This window comes from Phodopus roborovskii, unplaced genomic scaffold, assembly GCF_943737965.1.
Source record: "Phodopus roborovskii unplaced genomic scaffold, PHOROB, whole genome shotgun sequence".
Taxonomy (NCBI): Eukaryota; Metazoa; Chordata; class Mammalia; order Rodentia; family Cricetidae; genus Phodopus; species Phodopus roborovskii.
The window spans coordinates 4,056,846-4,081,724 of NW_026126540.1; the positions used below are offsets into that span (position 1 = coordinate 4,056,846).

Sequence of the window (24,879 nt, forward strand, 5' to 3'; positions counted from 1 at the left end):
CTTTTCTCTCTTTCTTTCTTTCTTTCTCTCTCTCTCTTTTTTTTTTTTTTTTTTTTCCTTCTATTCCAAATGCATTGGTGAGCTGTCTATGTAGCCCGGGCCTTGGAAAGCCAAGATTCTTGAAAAATGGTAAACTCACTAGAAAGGCCATCTATCTACTGAGGCACTTGCCGATTCATAAGATCAGTGGGAAAGCGTGGAAAACCGAGAATCTAAGCAGAAAATGGCCGCAAGCAGGAAAGATAGTCAGGCTTATGAATGCTCAGTGAAGAAGTTGAAATTGAGAGTCACAGAGTTAACCAGGACTTCAGACAACAAAATCCTGAAGGGAGGCTATAAAGAGGAGACTCGTGTACAGAAAGAGCTGCTCTTTGTTCCTGTGCATTTCCCAGTGGTAAACAGAGCTAGGCAAGTGTTAGACAGACAGAACAAAAAGTGGCTAAGAAATTATGCAAAAGTAACCATGGTCCTGTGGAGATGAACAAATGAACACTGGGTTTGGAACCCACCTGAACAGAGAGGCCATGGGAAGCACCTCCTACTTTCAGTAGGAACTCAGGGAGCTGCACTCCAGAAAAAGCACAAATACATCAAGAGTAGCTTTTAGAGATGAAACCTCAAGGCAGGTTGATCCCCGAGGAGTCAAGGATTTCTGTTCTTAGTGTGACTGCTAACACCATGGCCCACCCACAGTTTCTCATGTCTACCATTACCATTCAGTAAAAATTTACTAGTCATGGAGAGACAGAGAAGAAATGTACATTAGGATCAAACACAAGTAACCCATATATTAGAATGATGAGATTCAGAATATAATGACTGTACATGCTAAAGAAAATAGATGACAAGATGAAAGATTGCGTCAAGAAACTAAAATCTACATAATTTTCAAAACCAAGTAGAAGTTCTAATACCAAAAAGAAAGACAGTAACTGAAATTAACCTTAAATAAATGAGTTTGACAACTGCTGAAATGCAAGTGAAGAGAGTATTAGTGACCTATAAGACTGAATTGGTAGGGAATATGGGGATGGAAACACCCAGACCCCAATTCCTAGAAATGAATAGGAAATTCCCAAAAGAATCATAAAACCCATAGGACATTTCAAGAGCTTAGTTATCTATATGTCTGATTAGAATCCTAGGATGGTCTAGATTGAAACCTAAAATGAGATCAAGTCAGAAACAACAGGCACTATTTGAACAGCTAATTCATAGCTAAGAACTTTCCAAGGCCAATTTAATCAAGCTATCGATTCACAAAGAGAAAGCTCAACCTGGAACCCCAGCTGAGAGCCTCAACTTCCCCAGTCAATTTCTAGTGGCTGTCTGTGAGGCCCTGATTACATCTGCTCTCTCAATCAGGCTACTCCAGCCATCTCTGCTGGAGGTTACAAATTCCTGAGTTGATGATGTAGTCCTAGCTCCTTCCTGTCTCTACTGACACTTGCTATTTATTCTATTTTTGCTTGCTATATAAACTTAATAAACTCACTCAAAACTGAAAGTATGGCTTTCATAAATAATCCTCAAAAGAGATGAGCAAAGGGGTCAAGACCAGGCTAGAGAAACCCATAAAAACAGCTGACCTGAACAAGGGGGAGCTCATGCACCCTGGTCTGATAGCTAGGAAACCAGCACCCCTAAATGTGGGTGTCAGGAGGTCTGGGAAATCTACAGGGCCTCTGGTAGTGGATCAGTATTTTTATCCCTAGTACATGAATGGACTTTGGGAGCCCATTCCACATAGAGCGATACTCTCTCAGCCTAGACACATGGGGGAGGGCCTGGGCCATGCTTCAAATGATATAAGAGACTTTGAAGATTCCCCCATGGAAGGCCTCACCCTCCCTGGAGAGCAGAAAGAGAATAGGTTAGGAGGCTATGGGGGGGGATGTCAGAGGGGAAAGGGAGGGAGAGGGAACTGGGATTGACATGTAAAGCAAGCTTGTTTCTAATTTAAATTAAAAAAAATAGAAAAAAAAATAATCCTGTGAACAGTGACTTACTCAAGAATGGATGGTGGTCCCAGTACCACACACAAAACTGCCTGTACTAAGCAAATGTTCTGCCACTGTAATATATCGCCAGCCCTCTTTTTTAAAAAGATCCCAGTTTTGAAATAGACTTTGATTTCATTGCTTGGTGTAGCCTGCCACTCTGTAGCCAGGCAGGCCTTGAACTTTGTACCTCAGCCTCAGAAGTAGCTGGAATCCTGTATCCCCAGCTCAGCTTATACCAAATTATGTTAAAATGATGTTCTTGCGTTTTCATTACCAGCATTAAAAAATCTCTCATTTGTTTTTCTTTTCTTATAGCATTAGCCTACATCTCCAATACAGTGCTAAATACTATGTATTAGCACTAATGTACAATATATACATGTGTAAATGTATGTGTGTGTGTTTAATATTATAGATGAAAGTAAAAACACCAGAAAATATTTGACACAGGTATGCAGAGAATAAGTACCCGTGGAGTGCTCATCCATGAGTGGGACACGGTATCACAGCCTTCACCACAAACCTTAGGGACCACTGAGGAAGTGAGGGTGAAAACGGGAAAGGGCAGAGGCCAGGGAAGCCTGAGGGGATACAGAGCCTTCTGGACACTACAGGACTACCGCGCTTACAGACTCACAGAAACTGTGATGCCTGCACGACGCCTTTGCATGATCACCCACTCAACGTTCCAACATGGAGCAGGTGGGGGCTCATGAGCCCCAACCCCTAGCTGAGGGACTGTTGACAGTTGAAGACTTCTTCAGGAGGGAGATTCGGGGGTTTTGTTGTTGTTGGTTTTTTTTTAAGGGTGTAGCCTCTGGTTAGTTGACTAAGCTCCCTTGAATGGCCACACACTTAGGAGTGTGCAAACAGCACAAGTTAAACTCAGTGGGTTATTTTAAAAAAAAATTTAAAAGTTAGGACATGATAATTTGAAGGGAGTGGAGGGTAGGTAGTGGATCTAGAAGTTAAAAGGAGGTGATGGGGGGTGCGTAAATAGGGCCAAAATATATTGTATGCATGTGTGAATTTTACAAGAATGTTTTAAAAGTTGTATTTAAAAAGTGTGGGTCAGGAACTGTATGTGGTGGCCCACCCTGAACAGAGGCTCTGGGCTCATCTGAGCAGTGGGAATCACCCTTTCTTAAGAGGTGTGCCTTCCAGGAGAGGGATTACTCCACTGTAATGAGCTTGGCTTCATCCAGTTTTGAGTGTTATTAACTTCATCTTAACCTTCTAGGCACAAACACAGCTTCACATAGCCTATTATGACACCATTGGTTCTGGTCATTGATTGTCCCTTGTCCCCAGTCCATAGCCACAAGGACCTTACAGGTCAGAGCTGCTATGGCTTCCTTCTTTTGGCCTTGTTACCCTGGTGTGCTCACACCAAGGCAGCTGACACTGACCTCTTCCGTCCAGGTCTCAGTGGACCTCAGAAGGAAGAAGCCCCCATTCTTCTCTCCTGTGCTCCCAATAGCGTCTTATTATTGAGGTGGTTGCCTCTGAAGGAGGTGGGATCTGACAGCTCCCACTGTAGGGGCCTAGGGGCAGACAGACACATGGTTGGCTTCCAAGTGATGGCCAAGCAGGTCTTCCTCTCTCTGCACACCCAGTGAGACTGACTTGGGGTAGAAATGAGTGAAGTCCCCAGGGAACCTCATAGGGCCTTGGTGTGGTCCTATCCTGTCTACTCCCTTGTATCTGAGCAGGACTCTTGGTGTCCAGCTCCTACATGCTGCTGAAGGGATCTTCCCATCATGCAAAGCCAAGGATATCACTCTTCTAAAACTCTAGAAAGGCTAAGGATGTCATCCCTAACCTCTGAAATGGCCTGATTCATCCCCACATCACAACTTGCAGTATTCCTAGTTCCTATCTCCCCTCCTCCTCCCTACTGTGTTGATCCCTGTTTCCAGAACTAGCTCAATCCAGCCCACAGGCAATCATGTTAATGCTTCTTTGCAGAGCCAGGAGGCTGCAGAAGCCCTTGCTGCCTCTTGGACCCCTGCAGAGCCATGGGCTTCCTCTCTTGGGCTATTTCTCCCAGGATCCTGGGCAGCCATTGCACCAAACCAAAACCTGAGCGGTATATAACCACGCCGGTTTTGTCCCTTTTTATGTTTAAGGCAGGACACATTCGCAAAGCAAATTGAGTCAGACTCATTGTTCACGATGGAGACAAATTGATGACACTTGCTTCTTCGAAGGGGGTGCTGGGCAGCGTGCCATGGCAACAGGGCATCTAAGCTAAGGGGGTACTGGGGCGGGACAGACCTGCTCCAGAACAAGAGCCGCGACTCGACCCGCGGGCCGATTTCGCTTTCGCTCTGAGTGCGGTGGGTGTGGTGGGCGGCGGGCGGGTCCCGGAACATCGCAGGCGGGCACTCCGAGAGTTAATCCGAAAGCGCCACCCGCCCCCTGGGGACGATCGACGCACACGTGTCCTTGAGAAGCTCGTGTAGAGACAGAGAGAGAAAGCAAGAGACACCATCCTGGGAAAGTCCTACTGGGTCTCCAGACAATTATAAAAATGTGTCCCCCAGGGTCAGTGTTGCAACAGCCTCGCCTCCAGCACCCAGCTGTTCTACTCAGTGCCAGCCCAGAATGTGTCCATCACGCTGTAAGTAACCCAAGGCAGGGACCAGGGTGACAGGATCAGGGAGAGTGGTCTGGGAAAGAGCAGGCAGAAGCCATGGGCCCGCTAAAGGATACTAAAGGGCAGTCAGTAATTGCAGGCCAAAGGAAGGAAGACAGGAAGGAGGAAGGTTTTGCTAGATCTCTGCTGTACATGGTCTCTTCATTATAGAATAACCCAGGCCCATTATGCCCAATTCACCGAAGAAAACTAAGGCACAGCCTTGGAGCTAGAATAAGGAAAGCACAGATCTCATCCAGTCCCCAAACAAGATTTGGGGAGTCTTGCTCAGTCAGTCCTGAGGAGGGGTTGAAACATGGGTGGAAGGAGATCAGTACCCAAAAGAAATGGATGGCAAAGATGGGCAGACTGGCCGAAGACGGCATGCCTAAACAAGCTGACAAGCTCAACCTACCTCACCCCTACCCCCATTTTCTTTCCAGGCCTCCTCTTTTTGGCCATCCTTGTCCTCCTAATCCACCTCAGTTTGGCCAGGGCCACACCAGTGTCCAGACCTGCCCAGTGTCTTGACCATTCCCAAAACCTGCTGAGGACCACTAACAACATGCTGGAGAAGGTGAGTTCCTCGTGTCCTCTGGCTTCGAAGCTCCTCTGTGGAAAGGACTTTTAACCTATCTGCTATCTGCTGGGAGCCCCCAGTTCATGGGTAGCTGGCAGGAACTGTACAGGAAACTTAAAACCTCCCAGATAGGATCTAGAGGAAACTGTGTTGCAAGAGAAAGAAAGGATGATAATAAATTATAATGGCATCAGTTGGGACTGTGTCTACTCAGAGGAAAATGGCTACTCACTGTGCCCCTCCCAGCCTGCCTGGGTTATGACATCGGGACAGATGCTCTCTGCATCTGCTCCACTGCAGGTTGAGCAGGGAGACAGTCACTAGGTGCAATCTCTGTGCTTCACACGCTATAAAGATGAATTAGATTGTCTCTTCTGCTGCTCACTAACATCCAACACAGTGATGCAGTTCCTTGTTGGATGGACACATCTCAGGGAGGATTGAGACATCAGGTGTCATGTCCAGCCTTCATTTTTCTAGGGCAAATGCGATCCAGTTTTATTTCTAGCTCTCTTAGTTTTTCTCGGATTTAATATTTGAATGCAAATATGTTGTAAAATTTGCCACCATTTTCTCCTACTTTTGCTACAAAGCTACAATGTGTTCTAGATATCCTGGAGCTGCTAGGGCTGTGACTCAGTGTAGAGTTCTTAATTATGAATAAGGACCCATGTTCCAACCCTAACAGGGCATTCAGCCATAAGTACATAGGAACATAGGGACAGAGAAAGGGAGGAAGGAAGGAAGGGAGAGAGAGAGAGGGAGAGAGAAGGAGAGAGATTCCTTCCTTCTTCCTGGTGTTACTTTTAAATCTTTCTTGAGGACCTTTTAGCTTGTTATCTTCTGCCTATCCCAAGATAAGCTCCATTCACAAGGGCTTTTTGGAGAATTTCTTCCTTCCCTTCTCATCTTTCATAATGTTCTGCCAATTGTTCCTCAGTGCCCAAACAATATTAATCACATGGGGGCTCCCAGCTAAAGAGAGGGCTCAGTGGTCAAGAGTGCTGGCTGTTTTTCCAGAGGACCTGAGTTCAATTACCATGGTGACTCACAACCATCTATAACTCTAGTCCTAGGGAAACTCATTTTCTGGCCTCTGCAGCCACTGAGCCCACATGGTACACAGATATACACACAGACAGAAAACTTGTACACATGAAATTTTAAAATTAAGTAGAAATCTTAAGGGAGGAATGCCTGCAGAAATGAGTGACATTTTTCCTAAGGTGGGGTTTGATATGGGGGCATTGGAGGAGTTCAAAGTTCACTAGATGCTCCATGGAAAAGCCCACTCTGCTACTCCCAGACAACTTTGCTGAAGATCACAACACTGCAGAATTCAGTTTTATCTTAGTTTGAGTTACTATTGCTGCCAAGTCAAAATTGTAATCTAGTAGGGTATAAATACTGTCCCTTCTTTGTCCCTAGTACCATAGTTGAATGGGAGAAATTGTCTCAACTTTCAGACAGAAAGTGGTTGACTTCTTAATAAATTGTGTAATTCTGTTCATTGATATTTCCCAACACACCAGGGGTAAGAGACAGTTCCTGTGTACTGTGTATTAAAGCTCAAGTAGTCTTTAGGGCTTGCAAGTTTGTTACAGCCACCAAGCTGCGACATTAACAGTTCCCCTTTAGAACTTATACTTGAAAAGGATGTTCATATAGCACATCTGCTTGGCAAAAGGAAAACAACAGGATTCACCGGAAGCAAGCATCACAGTGTGGTGCTGATGCTGATTAGCACAGCCTGCTGTAGTGTTCACTTGGTGGAAAAAAATATCCTGCTTACAAACAGCCTAGGCAAGGTGGGAGGGGAGGGAGGGAGAAAGTAGGTGGCCTGTTTCTTCTCATCTGAATTTCCTCCAGGTCAAAGAGATGAAGGTTCAGGGTGGTCAGTTCCAGTCCTGCTGGTACCCTTGGGTGTCAAGCTCAGAGGGAGCCAGCTACCTTGCTGATAGCATCACCTCAGCTTCTCTTTACGGTTTCCACAGGCCAGACAAATTCTGAAACATTATCCCTGCACTGCTGAAGACATTGATCATGAAGACATCACAGGAGACAAAACCAGCACACTGAAGGCCTGTTTACCACTGGAACTAGTCAAGGTATAGAGGTCTTTCCCCAAGAAATCATGCAACACAATTAAGAATTGCACACCAAATGTAAGCTGTCTCCAGATATTTACATGTAGCTACCAAAAGTAAGATTTTTGGGAAAAAAAGTTACAACAATATGAATACTTCAACAAGCTGAAGGATATACTCAATAACCATGGGCTGGGTGTGGTGGTATATACCTTTAATTTCAGGCTAATCTCTGCTAAGTTAGAAGCCAGCCTAGTATATATAGTGAGTTCCAGGCCAGCTAGGGATACATAGTAAGATCTTGTCTTTAAAAGAAAAAAAAAAAATGGGTCTTGTGAATCTGTTGTAAAGTGCTTACTGCACAGGTGTGATGACCTGAGTTCAGATCCCCAGCTGGGTGTGATGGTTCCACATGTAGCCTCAGTGCCAAGGTAGGCAAAGACAGGAGGATACCCGGGAATCATTGACTAGCTAGTTTAGCTGAATCAATGAGTTGCAGGTTCATTGAGAGACCCCCATATTAGAAAACATAAGATGGAAGACTGATTGAGAAAGATGCCAAAGATGGTCCTCTGGCTTCCACCTGCAGACACTCATACACACTCATGCAGACATAAATTCCTACACAGTCACACAAAAGTCCCTGTGATGGTGAATTTTCATATGCTTCTTACTGTAGTGAAAAGTTAGTTTGAGATAAAATATCAGAGATATTTGTACTAAGAATTAATGTCCTTGGTGTGTTTTTCCTCTAGAATGAGAGTTGTCTGGCTTCTAGAGAGACGGCTTCCCTAACAGTAAGTAAGCAAACTAAAGGTTCCTTCCCCATGACAGATTCATGATATTGATGGTGACTCATTCTTTCCTCCAGAGAGGGAGCTGCCTTCCACCCAGAAAGACTTCTTTGATGATGGTAAGTTTTACTGCTTTCCTCAAATGCAGCAGTGAGATGTAGTTCTAGCCTGTTTTAATGGCTTCTTTCCCATTTTGTCCCTTCATCTAGACCCTGTGCCTTAGTAGCATCTATGAGGACTTGAAGATGTACCAGACAGAGTTCAAGGCCATCAATGAAGAGCTTTTGGATCATAATCAGAAACAGGTGGTTCTGGATGAGAACATGCTGACAGCCATTGACAAGCTGATGCAGGTAAGGCATCCTTCTTGGGTCAGGAGAAACCTGAAGCCACTCCCACCCTTTCAGCCCCCACCTCCATCTCCACGGCCTTGGCCTTGAGGAGACCCTTTCCAGTCCGGGCAAATACAAGCAGCCTTCTACTTGTTGACTCCATGCTATGCACCAGGCTCTTTGCAAATGGTTTTTCTGATGCCATCCCCATAGCAAGCAAATAAGGTCTGTACAAAGGAGGACAGGGACTCTTATCTGAGATCACATAGCCTGCAAGAAAGAGGCAGAACTAAGGTTCCCTGAAAAAAGGATTGGTGTTTTTTTTTTTTTTTAAATACTTTTTTCTCTTAAGGGTCCAAGATTAGAGCACTAGCTGTGCAACCATGAGGACTTGAGTTTGACTGGGAGCACAGGTGCAGGAAACATCTTGAACCAGCTTATGACCTCAGAGAGTGGACACAGGAGGATCACTGAGGCCATCTTGATGCAAGTCTAGTCATGAAAACTCCAGGTTCAGGGCGAGAACTGCCTCAAAGGAATAAGATGGAAAATAACATAGGACCCCCTTCTCTGGCTTCTGCATGTTGTAGGCACAGATCATATATCTGCTATGTGTGCATATAATACACAAACATATACATGTACATATATCTCTTTTTTAATGAGTAATGAACACTGAAAGGGCTGCACACACACCCAAATATTACTAGGGAAAATAAAAGGTTATAATCTTGAACAAAATGAAAAGTATTCTGTCATCTAGGGAAATCCACAGTGTTACTCATTCATGGGAACTTGCGGTAGATGGTAGCACAAACCACAGAAATATGCACATAATAGAGCTGAGTGCCTTGGCAATTAGGGCATAAGATGAAAATATGTTCAGAAGTCACTGTCTGAAAAGCAACTGATTTCTTTTTCATTTCTTATATACTGTTTCATTATGGTTTCTAGTCTTTGATAAAATACCATGGCCAAATACAAGTTGGGGAGGAAAGTATTTAGTTCATCCTGTAGCTTATCCTGTGAGTTCATCTTCCAAGGAAAATCAAGGCAGGAACCCAAAGGCAGAAACTAATGCTGAAGCTGTGGAGGAACCCTGGTTACTGGCTTGCTCAGCCTGCCTTCTTATAGCACGCTGGACTACCAGCCTAGGGTGATCCCCCCACATCAATCATCAATCAAGAATTACCATAGGTTTACCCACAGGCAAATCTGGTAGAGATGTTTTTCTCAGTTGACGTTCTCCACTTCCAAAATGATTCTATCTTGTGTCAAGTTAATATAAATTAGCCAGTACATTATACATTGCCAGATTGTTTGAAAGACAGCAACAGAGAATTGTAATTGATATTTTGTATGTACAAGTGGAGAAGTCAGGTGATTTGGGCAGGAGAAAGAGGGCTACCAGGGGCAACTGTGCATCAGAGTCAATTCCTGTGACTTCAGACACCCCCCCTCTCTCGGGATTTTGTGAGGAGCAAGCAAGAATAGCAAGCAAGCTTCATATAAATGTAAGTTCTTATTCTGTCACCAAATCAAAAGGGGGTGGGGCTGGGAATGTAGCTCAGTGGCATGGTGTTCGTCTACCATATCAGAGGAATGAATGGAAAACGTGCTGCCGGTTTGTTTATCTAACACAAACAGCATTTCCATCACAAACAGCTCTGTTACTGACAGAGGGCTCTAATCAACAGACTCCCCTCAGCTCCCTCTTCTCAAAAGACTGGATTCTTAACATAACCTGTAAAAATTAATCAGCTACTGCCGCAGATACCATCTCATAGACTCTGACCTTCCCTAAGACAGGCCCTAATGCTGACTTTTCTGAACCATTTAGGGATCTTTTCAGAATTCATTAAAGACAGGTGTGTTTACAAAAGAATATTTCTTCCCTCTGTTCCTGCAGGAACATTGCACCTGGGGTCTAAGAGTGTCTGAGGGACTAGGTTGCAGGCACTGGATGGTGCATTGACTTCATCCGTGTTTGCAGACGTACATTTTCATTTTGAAATCGTATATATGTTATGCTTGGTGTTTCTTTCTTTTTAGGCTCTGAATCTCAATGGTGAGACTCTGCCCCAGAGTCCTTCCCTGGAAGTAGCCAATCCCTACAAAGTGAAAATGAAGCTCTGCATTCTACTACAGGCTTTCAGCATCCGTGCTGTGACTATCAACAGAGTGATGAGCTATCTGAATTCCTCCTGAGAAGCTCAAGCCTTCCTGCTTAGTGCCCTTTTTACAAAAATATTAACTAATGACATTTTAATAAGAGGTGGGTTAAGAACCAGGAAGTCTTGGCCTGGTTGAACATAAGCTTCTGCCCCATTCTCCCAGCCCTGTCAAAGGTGGCACCGCTACCTCATCATGGTCCCCTCAGTCATGTCTCTTGTATTTACTATGCACGCTATTGTTTGTAAGTTTTCATGGAAATCTTAAGGAGAGAAAATGTCCTCCTTAAATGAGTCGGCAGCAGAGCAAGAACTGATAAGCTATTATTTTTGTGTCAAAGTGTTTATGAAAACACTCATCACCACTTATTTAAAAATATTTATTGTTATAGTTTATATTCATGGAAGTATATGAGCTTATTTATATTTATTTATGTTCTATTTATTATAATATTTCTTGTCAAATGAATTTGAAACATTCAATTATTATGTAGTTCTAATAAAGTGATACAAGCATTTCACACATGTTATTGGAGCATTTATTCATTCATTTATTTACCTAAACAGAATCTCACTGTGCAGACAAGGCTGACCTCCAACTCATGGAGATCAGATAGCTTCTGAATGCTGGGTCCAAACCTGTGCACCACTACACCTAGCTAATTGGTGTATTTAAATGTTTTAAGATACATTGCAGGAAAACTGTGCCCTCCACTGCTGTGAAAAACACCACAACCGATAGCAACTTATGGGAAGGGATTATTTCATCTTAAAGTCTACAGTCTGTTGTTGAGGGAAGTCAGGGCAGAAACCTGGAGGCAAGAACTGATCCAGAGAGGAAGGAGGAATTACTGACTTGCTCTTCATGGCTTGCTCAGCCTGCTTTCTTATACAACCCAGGACCACCAGCCAGGATTAGCACTGCCCACAGTATGCTAGGCCCTCCCCCATCAATTTCTAATTAAGAAACACACACACACAGATTTGCCTACAGGCCAATCTGATGGAGACATTTTCTCAATTGAGCTTCCCTCTTCCTAGATGCTTCTAGTTTGTATCAAGTCAACAACAACAAAAACAAAAACAAACAAACAAAAAACAAGAACTAACCAGCACAAAAATTCTGATGAAATTTGAACACAGTGACCTCATAAAGATGGCAACAATAGGATTGGAGAGATGGCTCAGTGAGTAAAGTGTTTCTATCCCATGTGTGACAACTGGGTTTCAGATCCCCAGCTCTCAGGTAAATGCTGTGTGGCCATGATAGTCCACCTGTAATCCCCATGCTGAGAAACAGGAATATCAGAGCAAACTGGCTAGCTTGACTAATCAAACTGATAAGCCATAGGTATGAATGACAGACTATGCCTCGATAAATAAGGTGGAGAGTAATCAAGGAAGACATCAAGCTTTAGCCTCCACACCATGTGCCTGCACACACCCATGCGCCTGCACACATTTGAACACATTACACAAACACATACTACAGACATGTACATAAAAAATTGGCCATAGTTTCACCTCTGGAAGACAACCAAGGGCAACAGCAACAGCTTGTAATGTTTGGGGAGTATCTTGATTACTAATTTTTAAAATACTGATTATCCACATTGGAGAAGTTATGGATATAGTCATACCCTTTTACTTTGCTAGTATAAGTGGAGTGTACTTTGTCACAGTCTTTCATGATGAAATTTGGCAATATTTATTCAGAATCTTAAAATATTTGTTTAGACCTGTGGCCCTCATAACTCCGTTTAATGGAATTTATACTGAAGAAAGCATTAGATATTTATATAGATGTTGTACAAATATGTTTTTACAGTATGATTAGTAGTGAATTAACCTGAAAATTAACTTTCACAAAACAGGATGAATTAAGGGGTAAACTCCTAGTTCACTATCCATATGTGTGGTTCACATTGACTGTCTACTTGACAGGACCTAGGCTCATCTAGGAGGTAAGTCTGTTGACAAGTCTGCAATAAATTATCTAGATCACATTATGTCCTGGGCATGATTGTGAGTTATTTAGATTAAATTCTCCTTTAGTAATATCTGTAAAATATAACCTAGATTTAGGTAATTGAAGGAAGAAGATCCATCCTGAATGCACATGTCACCATTCCATGGACTGGGGTCCCAGGACTTCCCACAAAGGAGACAGCCATGTACAAGTATTCATCACTGTCCTCCTCCTGACCTGGGACACATGGTGACCTACTGCTTCAAGCTTCCATTGTCTTGACTTTACCATCATGACATCGTGTACCCTCAACCTGTGAGCCCAAATTATCTCTCCTCAAGGTGCCATGGTCAAAGTAGTCTACTGTAGCACACCAGAAAAATAACTAATCTAACAAATAACAGAGAGAGAGAGAGAGAGAGAGAGAGAGAGAGAGAGAGAGAGAGAGAGAGAGAGAGAGAGATGGCCATAGTATTCTGACTTATTTCCCAGTCCTCTTAATCTTGATTTTTTTTTCAGGGAAACAAGGCAGGTCTCAATACTCAAATGGCTATGTGAATTATGGTGTTTAAGAATTATTTTACTATTTTTGTTCAATAGTCTCAAAGTAAAACACACAAAAATGTTCTCCCTGACAACCATAGGCCGTGACCTGCTGTGAGTTAAACAAATACATTATGGCACTCCTCATCCAAAGGGCTCTCCAAATTATTCTAACTCTTGTGACCCTTTGGGCTCTCAGAGGGAAGTCCTTTTTAAATTACAAACAGAAAAGCTCTCTACTTGCCCAAATTATATAGAATGCTTCCCTGAACCCTGTATGTAATTGCCTTCCTTTGCCTTAAGACATGTCTTCCCTCTGGTCTTAGTATTAGTTCTATCTTTAAGCCATGGGAATTTATAGAGTCCCACAACAGAATCCCACATCACTTGGTTCTGGGATAACCACGCTCCTTCTTAATAGGAAAAGGCTCACAGACCTTTATTTAGAGAGGTACCAGGTCCCCTACTCATCTCCAGGGATCCAGAAGGAAAGAAGTGTGGCCTCTCCTCTGACAAATTCGCTGTCCCAATTCTCACTCTCTGCCCTTCATCAGACAAAATTCCGTGGGAGCCAGATCCACCAAGGGACTGGGTGTCTCCTGCTATTGTGCCCAGACTCTGAACCCCCAAGATCACCAAGAGACCAAATCTTCCCCATACAAAAGCAAAGAGTCTTTTTAATTTATGAGTTAACTCGGGTCCTCTGTCCATCTGACATAGAGGGTGGAGTAGGAGGGTTCCGGAGCAGCAGTGGGGCAGGGTATGTATTAGGGTAGAACAAGGGGAGTGTCTGGGGCTCCACTAGTTGCATAGCAACAGTCTCAGGAACCTCTGGGCTGGGAAAACCTGCCTTGAGTCAACTGTTCAGCTGCAGCTGCAGGAAGGTTGCTATGCCTGGAGACCATCCAAGGGCCATTGCTACCTACTGCATTCCACTATTATCAGTAAAGCGCATTCAGAACCCTCCAGCTAACATCTAATTGGTCCTTGCCACATGGAGGCTATCTGACAGTTGCTTCCTAGTCATTAGGGCAACTTTGGGGGCTCAGGACATGCTGCTGAATCATGGATCTATGTCTGGGTCTTTTCTGCAGCCTGTCATGGCTGCCAAAGCAGGGGACTGAGTGAGGATCTCAGCCCTTCAATCCCAGGCAGGGGCTCCTCCCAGGCAGATGCTTCCCCCAGGCAGCGGCTCCCCCAGTCAGAGGCTCCCCTTAGGAAGAAGCCCTCCCCAGGCAGTGTCCCCCTCCCCCGGGGCAGGGGCTCTTTCTTATGAACAGCATAGGTCACAGTCAATGCTTGAGAAGACTCTCTAGGCCGTGGAGTAGCTGGCCAGTCCTTACTGAGAATGACACCTGCTGACTGCCTGTCTCCTCTTTGCTTCAAGCACAGCAACAGAAAGTTCTCCTCCTGTGTCCATACAGAGGAACACACTCATTGCATTTGTCCCAGGCATCATTATGAGATGTGCTTTGAAATAATGACTGGAGGCGATTATGGTAGTCCATGCCTGCAATGTCAACACTTGGGAGACTGCAATAGGAAGGCCATGAGTTCAAGGCCAGCCTAAGCTATAGGCCAAGTCTCTGTGTAAAACAAAACAAAGAGGGCTGTCCCAAGTGAGGTCTTCAAGATGAATTCCATTCTTCGATAGTCTCTAGCGTTTGTTTTCCCCCTTTTAAGCCCTTTTAGTGCTTATATATTTTCACCAAATTGTTTATGGCTGTCTCCCTGTGCCCTCTTCCAAGAAATAAAGATAATGCTCAAACTTGCCTCAAAGGATCAGAGTGATGGTTAAAGAACAAGCATTGGCCTGGCCCTCAGTGCACAAATATTAGTTAGTTTTAAGGATCAGTGTTCATCTTTGGGGATGACAACTCAGACAAAGTAGTTAACTCCTTGGCTACTGTTTCTGCCTTGGTGGAATTTAAGAGAGAAAGCCAATTTCACAGAGTTACCATAAGGAGTAAATGAGAGAGTGACAAAGCCAGAGATGGTGGCATATGCCTGTAACCCCAGTGACTTAAATGCAGCAGGATCAAGGAGCTCAAGGTCAACCTTTACTAAATGTGAGCTAGCCTGCACCAAAGGAGACCTGTCTCAAAGACACACGTAATAAATAAATACAAATAAATAAGACACTAAAGGCACCTAATAGATGCTCCAAATCAAACCCTTAAAGCAGTGGGGTTATTTCCTTCAAGACCTCATCATTCTCGGTAGCAACAGGCAGGGACAGAGAGATGGCTCAGCAGGTAAAGGCTCTGGACCCTCTAGCACACTCAGCCAGAGTGTCACCAGCAAAAAGATTGTCTGGGAAAGATGCAGGGCAAAAGGCAAGGTCCCTCCCAGGAACAAAGTGTGGGAACCAATGAACTTTTTCAAACTAAATCCCTGACTTTAACATCATGCTCAGTGACAGCTCATTAGAGGTCTCTTGACCTAAAACAACTTCACTAAAAAGGAAACAAGCCAAATGTGCTTTGGACACAAGGGAATGACTCCACCTGAGGGTCAACATGGAGAACATGGAGTCGAAGCCGCTCTACTGAAGGCCCTCAGAACTAGGGAGAGAAGACACTAAGGGAGGGCCTAGCCACATGTGCAAAGGAAGTTTTGGAAAACTCAGGAAGATGCCAAAGGGCTTTTGACATTCCAAGGAAAAATGAAACCACAGAAACAAAAATGGAAAATCAGTTTTACCTGAGGCCATCCCCAGAGCTGTCATGGATCCTTTAGGCTGTGCCATGGGGTCCATTATGTTACCGGGTCTACACATCGTCATTGACCTCATCATGCAAGCTAAAGTATATACAAAATTTAAAATCAAAATCTTCAGCTACATCTTCTGAAAATTTGTGTGTACCTGAAATACTTTAATATATGTATATATACATACATATATGTATATTGTTTTGTTTTAAAATCTGGGTATGGTGGCATGTGTCTGTGGCTGCTAAGGAGATTGACATAGTGGTTCACTTGACCCTGGAGTTGAAGCCCAGCCTTGACAATACAGAATTGGTCTCAGTTGTTTTCATTAATAATTTTGCTACATTTATTTATTGTGTGTGTGCACATGTGTGTAAGTACACACATGAAATCAGAGAATATTCAAGACTTGGTTCTCTCTTTCCACCATGTAGGATCCAGTGATCCAGCTCAGACTGTCAGGCTTGGCAGCAAGCACCCTTACCTTCTGAGCCATCTTTCTGGCCCTCAACTTTTTAACTGAATGCTTACCAACAGGTTGAAATGCATTTATTGAAAACAACCTTTAGTTGCATCTATGTATCCTTGACTTTTATATTAAAACAGCAATGATAGGGTCGAGTACATGATGTGTACCTATAATTCCAGCATTGGGGTAACCAAGGCAGGGGGATTGAAAGTTAGAGGTCAACAAAATAAAACAAAAAGATAACAAAATAACTTTTAAAAAGTTTTTTAAAGATGTATTTTATATGTATGAGTGCTGTATCTGCACGGATGCCTGCATGCTAGAAGAGGGCATCAGATCCAATCATACATGGTTGTGAGCTACCGTGTGTTTGCTGGGAATTGAACTCAGGATCCCTGGAAGAGCAACCAGAGCTCCTAACTGTAGAACCATCTCTCTAATCAGATAATAAAAATCAAATTTAAGTGTGGAACTGAGGGTAGTTCTGTGGTAGAACATTTACATGCCACAGAGGAAGGTCCGGGTTTAATTCCAGCACCAAATGGGGGGGGTGTTGTAAAGTAGGGTGCCTGTGTAATATTAGATAATGCATTTGTGAAGTCATCTTTAGGAGAAAAATTAGCAGCTAAGCTTTGTGTGTTTTCTGATCGGCAGGCAATTTTAAGGTGTTTACTATGGTGTGTATGGAGCCTCCGATAACGATGGCGGCTGCTGTCCTGCTTCACTCCTGAGAGAACTTCAGCATGGAAAATGTCACATTACTGACATGTTTGTGCCTCTAGCACCTGGCACTCAAAAACAGGAGCCAGATAAGAAAGCTCTGGGGGCTTCGGCATGCCTCTCACTTCTTTTTCCAAATGAGGTATAATCAGCCCAGGCAGGCACCCCAGTGCATCCCAGCGGCCAGCTGAAGAACTCCTCTTCATTGTTCTTCATCAATTACTTCCAATTACCAAAATCAAAGGTAAAATATTAAGAGTATTTATGTTTGCTTCCTTTGAAGTAACTATGTGTGTTATAACATCCGTAGTACAGAAGTAAGCCTCTTGATTAGGCCAAAATAATTTAAATATCTGGTTTGGGGCTAAGCGGTTACCAGACTTTTAAGAACAATTCGCTGCTAGCAAAGTACACCACACTGGTGAGTGTGGTTTCCTTCCGGTTAGGCTCAAGGAGCCTTAGAAATACACCCTGGGTTGGGCTGGAAGTTCAGTCGGTGATAAAGAGTTTGCTTAGCATTCATGAGGCTATGAAATTCCCAACAGCGTGAGAGGTTTCGTGGAGCTGGCTCCATTGCTTCTGAGCCCCCTTTACCGGGGAGGCAGAACCGTGGGTGGGAGCAGAGCGGGTTTCCTCACTGCAAAGCAGAAGCAAAGGGCAGGACTAGGGAAGAGGTTCCCATACAATCCTCAGGGACAAGTGTCTGTGACCTCTGTCCTCCAACTGTCCTCCACCTCCCAAAGTTTCCACCACTCCCAGAGATGTCACCAGCAGACAACCAAGCCCCGAGCATGTGGCCTTTGGATGACACTTCAGATACAAACCATCATTGCATGCTCTGCTTTCCACACAGCTTCTGACACAGGCAGTTCAGGGTCCTAAAGCACTCCTGGTACCCCGCCCCCAGTCCCACCCTCTCTTTTCAGTGACCACAGGCACAGCAAGTCCACTTCTGAATGCGTTTTTGGTGCATGTTCCAGGTTAATTTTATTTGTTATCATGATTTAAATGTAAAATGCACCCACAAAAGTTCAGATGTTTGAACACTTGGTGTAAAAGGAGACTTTTCTCTGTCCAGTCTGGTTCCACTGGACCAGTTTCTCTCTGCCCATGGGCACACTGCAGCAGTTTATAAAACCACTCTGAGGATTAGGGTCTATTTGCAATTGTTTGGCCAGTGACTTAGACTTCTTAGTGGCTAGCTCTTTCTTAATTATTAACCCATTTCTATCAATCTGTGTATCACCACGTGGCCTTTGCTAACTGATGATGTCCTGGCATCTTGCCTCCCCTGTGATTACATGGCATCTCCTTGACCCTGCCCTCCTCTCTGCATCTTTGTTTGGATTACCTGCCTAGCTAAATTCTGCCTGCCCATTGGCTGAAACAGATTTATTCATCAACCGTTAAGAGAAACACATAGTTACAACATACAGAATGACATCCCCCATCAGCTTGGTCCCCAACTACTGACACTGTTTTGAAAGGGTTGTGGACATTTCAAGAGATGAGGTCTGCATGGTACAAACAGGTCCCTGGATACAAGCTTTTAGAATTTATAGTTCAGTCAGCTGCTGGTTTGAGTCCTCCACATCCCGCCTGCAGCCATGATGTAACCAGCAGCATCGCAGCCTCAGCCTTTCCTGGGGAATATATCCCCTCCAACTATGAGCCAAAACAAGCCTCTCCCCCTCTGGAGTTCCTTTTGTATCCTGTCACAGACCAGGAAAGGAACTAAAACTCTTACTCAAATAGGTTTTGAAACTAAGGCAAAGTCAAAACCTCAGTGAATTAATTCAAGCATCCAATGTATGCAGAACCTTTAACTGTCACTGCTTGCTTTTTTTAATTATTATGTATTTATCTATTTATTTATTTTAGCTTTCCAAGCTTCCTTGAGAAGAAAATTCTGCTATAAATGCAAGGAGCATACTCTCATCTGGAAATCAAACTCACAGCCAATGTGTGCAGCCCTTCCAGGATGGGAGCCAACAGTGAACAGGATGAAGGTGGGTGACAGGCTCAAGGGTGTCCATCAACTCAGGGCAAAAAATGGACATAACTTCATCCAAGGACTCCAGGGCATAACTGCAGGCAGAGTCTCAAACATCAACACCCAGAATTCAAAGGGTCTCACCAGCATCAGTAGCTGAAAACCCATTGTGAGTACTCCTCAGACCAGGCAGAGTGTCAAGGAGGCCTGGAAATGCTATCTGAAAACCTGTATCCCAGGTCAAGCCCTTCAGTAGGAACCATTTGGTTTACCCCAATAAGGACTCAAACCATGGACAAATATCCAGCCCCATCTGTTAGAAACCACCATTCTCATGATGGGGACACAATCAGCAAACAGGGGTCCTTAAAGAATGGCATAAAATGTTTCTACATGGAAATTCATAGGAGGAAACTTCCTGGAAACCAATGCATCAGTCTAACCCAGTGGGTCAAAATACAGAAAAGTCCCTCTCCTCCTTTCTCATATCCTCAGGAATTAATAGGAAAACATTTGATTTTAAATAAAATCATCCTTGGAATGGATAAGCTCTGGCCACTCTTACAGTAGAGGACAAAGGGAACATACAGCTGTCCCACACTAGCTACTTTACCTGGATTACATTCACAGTTTAAGTACTAGAGAGCTAAGTTCAAAAACCTTCTACTGCCAGCAGAACCGAGGTGACAGCAACCTCAGAGTAGAAGGCTTGAAAACGTGACTTGTGTGACTGCACACTCAGTGGGTAACTGCCCACAGTCCTCTTTCAGGGGATCCAAGTGTGCTTCCAGCACCCACCTCAGGTGACCCACAATTACCTGTAACCCTAGCTCCAAGAGATTGGATGCCCTCTTCAGGCTTCCATGGGCCCTACATACATCTGCACATGCGCGCGCGCGCGCACACACACACTTAAAAATAAAATAATAAAAAGGCAATTTACAGAGTTGGGAGTGAAAGTCAATAGTAGATCACATAAGAAGCAAATGCAAAATAAATAAATAAATAAATAAATAAATAAATAAAAAGAAGCAAATGCATGGCCCTGGTCTTGATCCTCCCCCCCCCCCCGCCACAACTTAACTTGTAAGTAAATAATAGTATAAAGAAAAGCATGAACAGATCCTAAAAGCTGATTTTTTTTCTTCTCTTCATCTATAATCTGTGAATTATTTTGAAACAGTTGAATAAACATATCTATCATGTTAATGGTCACCAACAGAATACCTGGAGGTGGTGATGTCCACCTGTCCTCCCCGGACATCTTCTGAACTCCAAGAGTCAGTGGTTATTTATTATTTTTTTTTTTTTAGAAAGTCCTGTCTCACAAGTGCTGCTTGAGATACTTGCTTGATCCCTGGTGGGGGGGGGGACAGTGAGACAGTGAGCAGAGAACAGGTACTTTTCTCTTGGTTTGGTTTGGCTAAAGGAATTTCTGCTATACATTCTCCCTTCTTCCTAAAGTAAATGACCCTGAATTGCAACACAAGTAATGCAGACTTTGACCTCGTTGTTTCATGGGGATGGATACATGAAGCTTCAATGATGGAGGATGGATACATGAAGCTCAAGAGACAGTTGAACTTCTCAAGAGAGACCAGCACACTCCAGCTCTTCCGTGCAAGAGAATCAGAGAATTCCAGCATCTCGGGAAGGTTGAAGCTTCTGTATGCAAACACCAGAGGGCAGCAGATCTTGCCTGTTGTGCTATCCTGGAAGAGACAGGAAGCTGACCAAGCCCTATCCAAAAGCTCACGCCAAAAATCAAATCATTTGACTTTAGTTTGCTTGTTGTTTTCTTTTCCCTGTTGTAGGGGATTGCTGAAGGCTTCCAACCTTCTGGACAATTGCTCCACCCGGAAAAGCTCCTCTCATTAATTATTTTTCTTCTTCTTGTGACAAAGTACCTGACAAGAAGCAACTTTAGGAAAGAAGGGTTTACTCAGAGTCAGTTTCAAGATACAGAGGTACAGGCTGTCATGGTGAGGATGGCGTGCATGGGACGTTGAGCAGTTCTGTGCATTGCATAACTAGCAGTAAGGGACCTCAGAGAGAAGGAGGCCAGCACTCAAGCCTCACCTTTTTCCATTATTCTTCAGCCCATGAGATGGTGCTGTCCATGTTCAAAGTGTGTCTTCCTTCCTCTCTTAACCTCCGTAGAAGCACCTTCACAGACACAGCAGAGGCGTGTCTCCTAGGTGACTCTGAATGCTGTCACATCAAAAATCAAGGTTAAGTACACATGCCTGAAACCCGTTTTGACTTGTAGTATGTCCTAGTGGCACATTTACACACTTTTACATGTTTAGAGTACAAAAAATAGTGTGAGTTCCCATAAGAGCTTCTGACCAAGAGATTCTGAGGAGCAACTCAATGTTTCTTCATCATATAACAATAAGTAATCAAAGGCTTGAATTGATTTGAGCTCAGGAGTAACAATGTCACACACACACAGAGAGGTGAGTGCAAGAGAAAGAGAGGAAGGGAAGGAGGGAGGGAGGGAGAAGGAGAGGGAAGTTTCTAAACAAATGGAGGAACTCAGAAGGAACTCTGTGGGAGAGAGAGAGGGGGAGAGGGAGAGAGAGAGGGAGGGAGAGAGAGAGAGAGAGAGAGAGAGAGAGAGAGAGGAAGGGGAGGGGAGGGGAGGGGAGGGGAGGGAAGGGAAGGGGGAAGGGAAGGAAAGGGAAGGAGAGGGAAGTTTCTAAACAAACTGAGGAACGCAGAAGGAACTCTGTGATCTGGATTGAGTCCAGAAGAATTGTGGTCCCTACTGGTTTTCTGGGTTGGGGAAGGAGTTTGGCCAAGCTTCCCTGGCGCCACCATGTGGCCTCCCTGAGCACTGCTTCAGTGCCTGGCGATCAGAAGGTTCTTAGTAGCTGAGTCTCTAGGATCAGATTGCTACCATCTACCTTTCTGAGACTTCTTGCCTGCCTAAATTTTGACAAGCATCTGCTTCTGTCACTCTCATCAACAGAGGACAAAGGGGATTTTGTACTCTTGGGGCAGATGGGAACAGAGGCTTTGTAGTCAAGTGAGCACTTACTGAGGTCACCTGAACTGAAATTCCAGCCCTTCCTCTAACTGCAGCATGAGTCACCTTTATGAACCAGTGGTAGTCCATGCTGACAGCCCAGTGCTTACCAATGTATTTGCATAATTCTCTGAATTCAAGCTTATAAGCAAACAACCAATACTTTCCATATTAGAAATTGCTGTTCCCTTAGACGCACCTTGATTCCAAGTAAGCCATTATTCAGATTACTTCCTGCTCACCTTCTGCAACACAGATGACATTTTTCAAGTTGTTACCAGAATGATGGACAGGAACATCACACTGCTTCTTGTCTTGCCTCAAATCCGGTGTCCTCAGTGCACACATTATAACATCTTGTGAATTCTGTCTAATAATGCTCCAGCTGGGTAAAAACCATTTTTATCCATTCTCCCTGGCTTTCTAGTGGGGTAACTAACTACACATCTACTCGTGGCATTTTGGTCTTTATTCTACATAAGAATGAATGAGGGATATAATAGTTCCTCTCACAGTTCTACAGTCACTTGTAATAAGATAAACTCTCCTTATTTAAGAAGTACATTTTAGCCACCTTTAAGAGATATCCACATGCCTACAAGCCCATTGTTTCTTATCAGTTTTTAAAGACTAAACAGCATATTCCTTCATATGACATAACTGTTAGGAAAGTGTGCTGGCTAGTTTATGTCAACTTGATATAAGCTAGAGTCATCAGAGAGGAGGGAAGTTCAACTGAGAAAATGTCTACAGAAGACTGGGTTGTAGGCAAGCCTGTAGGGCATATTCTTAGGGTCCAGCCTATTATAGGTGAGGCCATTCTGAGCTGATAGCCCTGAGTTCTGTTTAAAAAAAAAAAAAGGAGGCTAAGCAAATCATAAGGAGAAAAGCAGTAAGCAGTACCCCTCCATGGCCTCTGCATCAGCACCTACCTCCAGGATCCTGCCCTGTTTAAGTTCCTGTTCTGACTTCCTTTAAAGGGCTATAATTCAGAACACATAAGCCAAATAAAACTTTTCCTCCCCAAGCAACAGAAACCCTAACTAAGACAGGTATAATGTTCACAATGAAAAGTCAGGTGAAGCTGTTTTGCAAATCAAACTAAATTGATATTAAAAATTCAGACAGCCAAAGTAATTTATGTGGCTCAAAAGAATAAGTGTTCAGTTTTGTCCTTGCCCAGCTCCATGGGCCTTTGTAAACTCCAGCATAAGGCAGCTGACACTTCAGTGGCTCACAGTGCAGACAGAGCGAGCTCCAGTCTCTGCTGTGCCGTTTTCCAGCACAGGGGAAGAACACATTCATCAGAAACCTCAGGGTGGTAAGAGCTGTTAGCATCTCACATGCTTTTGGAAGAACCCGTGTCTTCCAGTGCAAGCCATTGTCCATAGAAAACATGGCCCTCTTACTACATATTTCCGTTTTTGCCTTTGTGATCTTGCTGAATGTGGTGCAGAAAAACCCCTTGCTGCAAAGGTTAAGTAAATCACCCCAGATCTTCATAAGCGCCTCTGGTGGTGAAAGATGGGGGAGATGAGAATGCTTCCTGCTCTTTCCCATGATCTCATCACCTCATTTCATCCTCTGCCAACAATTTGTTATTAAACACCTAACATCTGGACAGAGTCTTCCACCAGTTTCCCCTTTAACCTAGTCTATGATAGAGTCTAGATTGAAGAATGATGCGAAGGGGTTGCTCAGCCACCTAGTGGCTTCCTGGTGTATGGCAGGATACTCCTAACCTGAAGTTTCCACATTTTTACTCTTAATGAATTCAAGTTTTCCTGGAGTCTCCTAAGAACGTAAGTGCTTGGCCCACCTAAAGCCTACCTTGTCAGTCCCTGAGCCTAACTGGTTAATGAGATCTTATCATGGTCCTGTTAATAGTGAGCCCTGGTTATGCTTTTCAAATCTCTGCAGTGATCTACTGAGTCTGAAACTACCAGAGGAGTGACTGCATATCTCAAAGATGTTCTTAAAGACGCTTAAATAACAAACAGTATAAGCCGTGGCTATTGGAGCCCAGAAAGACAGAGAACAGGGTGGGGGATCCATAAGGCACCTGTCCTGAAATAAAAAAGACAGTGGGAATAATTTCTAGTGTTCTACAGCAAACCAGTATGACAAGTGTTTGCAAGGACCTATTATTGCATGTCTGTTGAGGAACTCCTTGGAAAGAGTTCAGCGGCCCCAAACTTGAAGAAATGAAATAGGGAGTGTATCCCAGAGGCAGAGGTCATTAAAATAAAATTAACATCTCATTCCTCACTTATTTATGAAGCATCTATCTGCACACCTGGGGATGAAAGAATCATAGGAAGCTTTGCCTGTGGTGTTGCTATCATTCTCCACACTGGAAAACATTGTGCTTGCAAAGGTCTTTCTGGATACTTCCGTGTGTTTTAACACCATTTTCTCCATTTGAATCTAGCCTCTCTTTTTCCAGATTTATGTGACTGGCGCAGCTTTATGCTTTTCCTTAAGGAAAAGTCTAAAGTCTTGATGAATAATATCAACCAGTCATTTTTTTTTAGCCCAGAAAGAAGACACAAACATCTCATAACTCACTTAAAATGTTTCTACCAAGTTAAACTATCAGTTAGACTTTGTGGCACTCCAAGTCCTAGCACTTGGTTCACTGAGGCAAGATAATCACAAGTTCAAGGTCATCCCCAGGTATGTAGTGAGAGCCTGTCTTTTAAAAGAATTAAATCAGGCTAGAGGATGTTTTGGTGGATAAGAACATTCACTTGCAAGTGTGAGAACTGGAGTTCAAATCCCCAACACCCGTGCAAAAGGCAGGCATGATTACATGTGTCTGAAACTCCTGCACTGTG

General features: G+C 43.7%; 1 protein-coding gene across 1 annotated transcript; it reads left to right on the forward strand.

Moving 5' to 3' along the window:
* Positions 1-223: 223 nt before the first annotated feature.
* On the forward strand, positions 224-11,058 carry Il12a (interleukin 12A). Its single transcript, XM_051199219.1, has 9 exons — positions 224-408; positions 4,279-4,464; positions 4,550-4,626; positions 5,085-5,218; positions 7,216-7,329; positions 8,064-8,105; positions 8,180-8,221; positions 8,312-8,455; positions 10,487-11,058. Exons 1-9 carry the CDS (start codon positions 224-226, stop codon positions 10,640-10,642), a joined length of 1,080 nt encoding a protein of 359 aa, XP_051055176.1. The 3' UTR covers positions 10,643-11,058.
* Positions 11,059-24,879: the final 13,821 nt, after the last annotated feature.